The sequence below is a fragment of the Solanum verrucosum genome, unplaced genomic scaffold (genome assembly GCF_900185275.1).
Source record: "Solanum verrucosum unplaced genomic scaffold, falcon-dt-bn FXZP01000145.1, whole genome shotgun sequence".
NCBI lineage: Eukaryota > Viridiplantae > Streptophyta > Magnoliopsida > Solanales > Solanaceae > Solanum > Solanum verrucosum.
Genome location: NW_026020698.1, coordinates 1212213 through 1218902, shown reverse-complemented (window position 1 = coordinate 1218902; position 6690 = coordinate 1212213). Strand labels below are relative to the sequence as shown.

At 39.9% G+C, this 6690-nt stretch overlaps 1 protein-coding gene across 1 annotated transcript; it reads left to right on the top strand.

Annotated features, from left to right (window-relative positions):
- The first annotated feature begins 401 nt into the window (after positions 1-401).
- Positions 402-6364, top strand: LOC125812367 (uncharacterized). Its single transcript, XM_049491863.1, has 3 exons — positions 402-554; positions 5624-5889; positions 5977-6364. Exons 1-3 carry the CDS (start codon positions 402-404, stop codon positions 6362-6364), a joined length of 807 nt encoding a protein of 268 aa, XP_049347820.1.
- Positions 6365-6690: the final 326 nt, after the last annotated feature.

The following is a 6690-nucleotide window of genomic DNA, read 5'->3' as shown; positions in this document are numbered from 1 at the left end:
CTTCCTCTTTTCAGACGGCTAGCCAGGCCCCAAGCTTATCTCGAGCCACTCTACTCTCCGGAACGAATATGATACCATTGGCTCGAGTTCAAAAGTTGGAGGGTCAAATGGCCACCCTGCTACATCACCTAAAGCCATGGATGCGGAAAATGATTGTTGAGTCTGAGGAGCGAGCTAAAAAGAGGATGGCAGCGATGATGGACCAAAATGCCCAAACTATTCACACACGCTTAGGTGTTGGAGAAGCCAGCACGTGCCCGTGGGAAGAGACACCGATCTAGTTGACACCCGAGCGCACGGAGGCGGATAAGGCCAGTAGAAAACAGCGCAAGTTAGACAGAGCGGCCATAAAAGCTTCCATCGTAGATGAGCAGTTGCGGAAGCGGAGATTCCATGAGATGATGGTGGGAGCACCAAGTTCTATGCCCGTGTCTGAGGTTCTGCCTACTTGGGCGATTAATCTTAGCACCAATGATGGTGCAATTAGAGTGGAAGACAACACTACTGATGGTGTTGTCCTTGTTGATACGGGCACTACTGAGGGTGACCCGAGTGTTGATTTAGCGGGCTCCAGGAAACCAAACTCACCCATTTGTTAATGGTTTGTCAGTGCTATGCGCCACAGGTTTGCTTCACCCAAATCCATTACTTTTTACTGTTTTTGTGTGCATTGGGGACAAGTGCACCTATTTTTGTTGGGGGTGGGGTAAATGGATTGTGAGTGATAGGGTGAAGTCTGAGTAACCCAATTCATAATCCTCTCTTGGGGTTTTCTTTCCTGTGTTCTTTTTCCCCAAGAGACTGTTTAATTTTTGTTGAACCGGCATGTGTTAGATCGTATGTGTAGAAGCATGAACAAGAATGAAGCATGATGGCTTATGATTTTGTGACACCCGTCCTAATTTTGTGATGTGTGCTAGACTTAGTAGGCTAAGATAAGTTGTCTGTGTTGGCTCTGAGTATGACATGATAATGAATCAACTTGATGGCATGACTTAAGCTGAAACTTGAATTGGGTAATTTGATCATCTGATAATGAAACTATGTGCCAAGAGTGTGAGAATAGTTGATTGTTCAAACAGTTTTTGGGCAAAACTAGAACTTGCCCGGTTAATCCTGCTAAGACAATTCAATCTAGAGGCTAGGAAGTGATCATAGGCCCTTGTTCTGATAAGTCCACAAATTGCCTAAAAGAGTGACACAACCAAATGAAATAAATGCTCTTTTTGATCCAAATGCTTTGAGCCTAAAATTAGACCATTTCTTTCTAAACCCCCAACTCACCTTCCCATAATCGCCTATGTCGGCCCTGGTCCCTCCTTGGACATGTGTACCTCGACTTAGGCCAAAAGCCTAAGTTGAGGGTGGCTAAAGTAAAGAGTAACGTTAATCTTGGCCCTGACCCGACATCGGGTATTGTGCACCTCAACCAATGGAAAATCCATAAGTTGAAGGTGGCTATGAAAGAGGAAACCAAAAGAAAAATGGGTATGAAAAGAGTTTGATGTTGAAAAAGAAAGGAGAGGATGTGACTTGTTGAAAGCTAAAGAAAAGGATAGAATGCAAGAAAAAGTTAAAAGTTAAAAAAAAAAACTACAAAGTCTAAAGTCACATCCATGGTTGAAGAAAATCAAGGGAAAGAGGTAAAACGGTAGGATGGCAAAAATAGGGCAAAAAGAGGTTGAAAGCCTAGTGTAATGTCAAGGAGGTTAGAAAGTCACTAAGAAGCACCCAAATGTACCACACCTGACCCTGAGCCTACGTTACAAGCCAAGAAAGTCCTATAGTGATACTAGAGTCTAGTTTGGAGAGTCTAAGCAGTGAAAATAAGGGCAAGCCTATGGTACTGAGCACTAATTGTACTTGAAGTTATTTCTGAGTGTGAGTGTTGAATGAATCCTTGTAGTAAAAGTCATATTCATTTTGCGAAAAGAGGGATTTCGTTTTAAGTAAGGGCATTAGTTACATTGTCGGAAAATTGGTACCTTGGTGATAGTAAAATAGTGTATGTTGTGTGTTGGTTGGTCGATCTTTGTCATGTTTTGATCCGCACAAGTTAGCTTGTTGAGTTTAAGAGCACAAAGTCGCACTTAAAGTAGAAGTCGGGATGAAGAGCCATGCGATTGCTTGGGCTGAAATTTTGCGCTTTTGTACAAGTGTCGTTTAGCGTCATAATGTGTTGCTTGAGGACAAACAACGATTTTAAGTTGAGGGTGTTGATGTACCGTGAGTTTTTGGTACTATTGATATTTTTCTCTTCGGATTTGTGAATGTCTAGGGCATTTGTGTGTTAATTTTATGTGTTTTTGCTGTAATTTCAGGGAATAAACTCAGGCGCTATTAGATGAAAATGTAGCTGAGGCAGGTGTTTAAAAAGAGTCACCTACGGAGACACGTACGGACCGTAAGATGAGTGATGCCCCATAGATAAAGGTCATGGGACGATCAGGCATGGCAAGATTGAAGCTTATGGAAATCTGACAAAGTGTGGAACCACGGTGGGGACTGACGGACCGTTGAATGACTTACGGTCCGTCCTGCAGCTCCGTAGAAGTGATCAGAGGAGTGGTTCCAGTACCTAAGTTGAAATAATCTAAGTATAGAGTGACGGAGGTTATTGACGGTCCGTCCTATCACTGACGGATAGTGTTGCTGGTTCGTGGAAGTTGACTGAGAGAGGTGGATTTGTGAAGATTTCAAATCGGCTAAGTATGGAGCCACGAAAGAGACCTACGGACCGTAGGTCAGCCTCGTGGAATGGAGACGCGTCCTGCAGTTTTATTTCCTTATTTTGTTTTCCTTTTATTTTAGGATTTGTTTTCTATAAATAGGGTATGTAAACCTCGTTTTTAGGGGGTTAGATCTTATTATTTTATTCTAGTTCTTGACTTGGGAGATTAACTTGCGACTTTAGCAATTCTTAATTTCCTAAGTTCATTTTGAAGATTTTGGTGTTGCAATTCAAGTTGAATTTCTAGGTTTATTATTCTTCGTACGTAAGTTCATAATTCTTTCATCTAAAACAATAAATTGTGTTCATATGATTATGGGTAACTAAACTCCACGACTAGGGTTGTGGGAACCATGAGCGATTAACAAAGTATGAATAGTAAATAAGCAATTCTTGAATAGTGTTTTGCATGCATTGATAATTCTTTCGCTTAGAAGTCCTTTCAACGAGTGCACGCGTTAGAACTCGCCTTGTTGCTACTTGCTGGACCTAGGAGGTAATCAATAAGAAAAGAATTGTCAACTTAGATTTAGTGTGATACTATCTAATAGGCTAGTGTCGATTGGTGCGAAGTAATAACTATGCCAAACATTGATTATGATGTCTAATATGAGGTAAAGGTAAGGGTTAGTAAATTATACACACAAAGCCGGACCAATGTGCGGGGTGAAATTCTCTAGATGCCGGACCAAGGATTTAGAGATACCTAACTTATCATTTTGCATGTAGTACACTAGGAAAGGATTGCTATTACTAGGATTACTGCGTTATGAGCTTGTGGGGAACACATATACCTTAGTTGATTTTCTCATCATGATAACAACCAAAATTGACTTTTGTTTACTGATTAATTACTGAATTCTTACAATTTGTTTCACAAAATCCCCCCCCCCCTTTTAATTACTTGTTTCTGGAAGTGATTTGACCAAACGAATATAATTGTTGGTTAAAGTTAAGTCTAGACCATTTTCCTCGTGGGATAGACCCCAACCTGCAAGTTGGGTTCTTTACTTGATAACAATCGCTTATGCTTCTTTAGGGAGGTGTAATTTGAGCGTGTCAACAACTCATAGCCCTCTTAGGCAACAACATGGCCCTGTAGGAAGCACATAGCCTTCTTAGGCATCAATATAGCCCTGTAGGCAACTCATAGCCCTTCTAGGCATCAATATAGCCCCGTAGGCAACTCATATCCCTTTTAGGCATCCATATAGCCATGTAGGCAGAACATAGACCTTCTAGGCATAGATCACATTCTTGGAGCTAACCACAATAGCCCTAAGGGCAACAATAACAATTCAATCGCTATAAACGAGCAATTTAGTTATAAGCAACCTATACAAATAGCCTCTAAGTCGTGTCCAATATAAGGACGCTACTAACTGAATAAGAATACCGACAACGGAGGATTATATCAACTCGAGCAGCCAATAATCAACAATAATGGCTACAAGTGTAACAAGGATAACAACTCAATTACATTGCTCCTAAGCTTTAAGGAAAGATACCGTAAGTAGGGAATAGCCTTAACATACATTTCCAATGAACGCTTGAAAGACCGTAGTTCCTTCACGAAAGTTGTTTCTTATGTCCTAAGCTTCGCAAAAACTATATATACACAGTTGGTACGTACCTATAAACAGTTCATAATTAATCTTAAATCGGCAGATTTTCCATATTGCCCCAACTTGTCAAAATGTCCGTAGAAATTCATAAAAACAACCATAAAAGGGTCCCGAGATGATTACCTTAGTTAACCAAGTGTAAACCTTGAAGAAACACTAATAACTACAAATTTATATCTTCAAAAACCAGCTCCAAACGTAGTTAATAGAAGGGAAAAAGATTGCCACATGTAGGGATTATGTTTCTAGGCACGGGGGCAATGTTTAATGTAGAAATCGTCAAAAACTAACCTTCATCATGCTAGAACTCCATAGGAACCCTCTCTTAAGCTTTTTCTCTAGTTTGGAACTGAAATGAAATGTTTTCATGGCTTAAAACATTAAATAAGCCGACATACCATATTTTTGACCCGACCCGGATTCTTCCCCGGCAGTCCCTAGTAAAACCCTCATAACTTTTTACTATGATGTCGGTTTGATACGGGGTTCTGTGTGTTGCAAACTAGACTCATAGGCCTTCGATTTAATGGTGATAGGCCTTCTAACTCTTTATATATTAGGAGAAAACATCCAAGACATTTGACCTAAATTTTAGAGAAATCATTAAAAAGGAACTTACGATAACTTTTGCCAACTTTTATTTCGCCACTTACTTAACTTCAAAACTTGAGATACAACCCTTGAACACTTAAAATATGACATACCACATCATTTTAATTTATTACTCACCCTCCATGTCTTTCCACGAAGATACGAGTTAATTTAGACGTTTTGAAAAGTCGGGGTGTTACAGAAGTTCACTATCACCAGCACCATAATCCGACTCCTGAACTTGAAAGGAATGTTTAGAGGATTTGTTGGTGGCAATGCCAACTAATATCTAATGAACTTTATGGTTATTTGAAAATCATAGGAGATTCCTAGGGTTAATCAAACAGCCATGAAGTTAAGGTTATTTTTATTGTCTTTAACTGGGGAGGTGACAAACTGGCTGAATGAGTTGCCAAACGACTCAATCAGGACTTGGGTTGAGCTTAAGGAGGCATTCTTAGAATGATTCTTCCTTGAAGACAAAGAGCTATAGAATGAAGTATGAGATAGGTGCTCATAAACAACTACTAGGGGAAGCTATGCATGACACTTGGTGGAGATTTAGTCAAAAGATGAAGAAGTGCCCAAACCATGGCCTCGCTTAAAAGCATTAAAAGCGATTACTACCAGAAGTGGTAAGTTTCTTCCTGAACCAAAACTTGTAGGTATTTAGCAGGAACAAAGCATAGAAACAGATGAGGAAGCAGAGAGTGATATTGAGACTGTGAATGATTCTGAGGTGGCTAAAGAAGTAGATAAGTCGTCAAATGTAAAAGAAGTTATAGTAGAGGTAACGTTTACTTTACAACAGATACCTAGACCTCCTTCTCTATTTCCTCAAAGGCTCAAGAAGAAAGCTGAAGATGGGAAATTTGCTAAGTTCATATCTATTCTTCAGCATCTATCAGTGAACATTCTGTTGGTAGAAGATTTGGAGCAGATGTCAGGTTATGCTAAGTTCATGAAGAACTTAGTTACAAAGAAGAGAGCTACATGTTTCTAACCAACCGATAATATTCATCATTGTAGTGCTATTGCTACTAGGTCTTTGGTGCAAAAGAAGGAAGACCCAAGTGCATTCACTATACCATGCACTCTTGGCGTTTTTGAGTTCGCAAAAACCCTATGTGATCTGGGGGTGAGCATCAATTTAATGCTATTAGCTATATACAAGCAACTGGGGTTGGGGGTTCCAAAACCCATCGCATTGAGGTTGATGATAGTAGATAGAGAGGTGAAGCGGCTTGTGGGTATTTTGTGTGATGTACTTGTGAAAGTGGAAAGTTTCATTTTCCCTGCTGACTTTGTGATTCTGGATTGCGAAGTAGATTTTGAGGTTGCCATAATTTTAGGAAGTCCATTTTTTGCCACAAGCAGAGCTTTAGTTAATGTTGAGAGTGGGGAGCTGAAATTTTGACTTAATAATGAAGAAGTGAAGTTCAAAATATGAAAGTCTATGAAGCAGCCGCATGATATGAGTGTGGTGTCTAAAATCGATATTGTTGATGACGGTGATATAGAAGCATCAATTGAAGAGAGGTGTGTTGTAGACACATTGGCGGCAGTGATAATGAACTTCAATGAAAACTTTCAGGATGATTATGTGGAGACTCGAAATGCCCCACAAGGCATGGGGTAACATTCATATTCTCCAAAGAAGTTAGAGTTAGACTTGAAGAACAGGCCAAGTCCACTAGCAAAGCCATCTATTAAGGAACCGCTTGTACTTGAGTTAAAACAGTT

Coding starts and splice junctions, on each gene's coding strand:
- LOC125812367 (XM_049491863.1), top strand. CDS start 402: ATGGTGGGAGCACCAAGTTCTATGCCCGTGTCTGAGGTTCTGCCTACT. Junction 555..5,623: donor CTACTGAGGGTGACCCGAGT/GTTGATTTAGCG, acceptor GGTATTTAGCAG/GAACAAAGCATAGAAACAGA. Junction 5,890..5,976: donor GTAGAAGATTTGGAGCAGAT/GTCAGGTTATGC, acceptor TCATCATTGTAG/TGCTATTGCTACTAGGTCTT.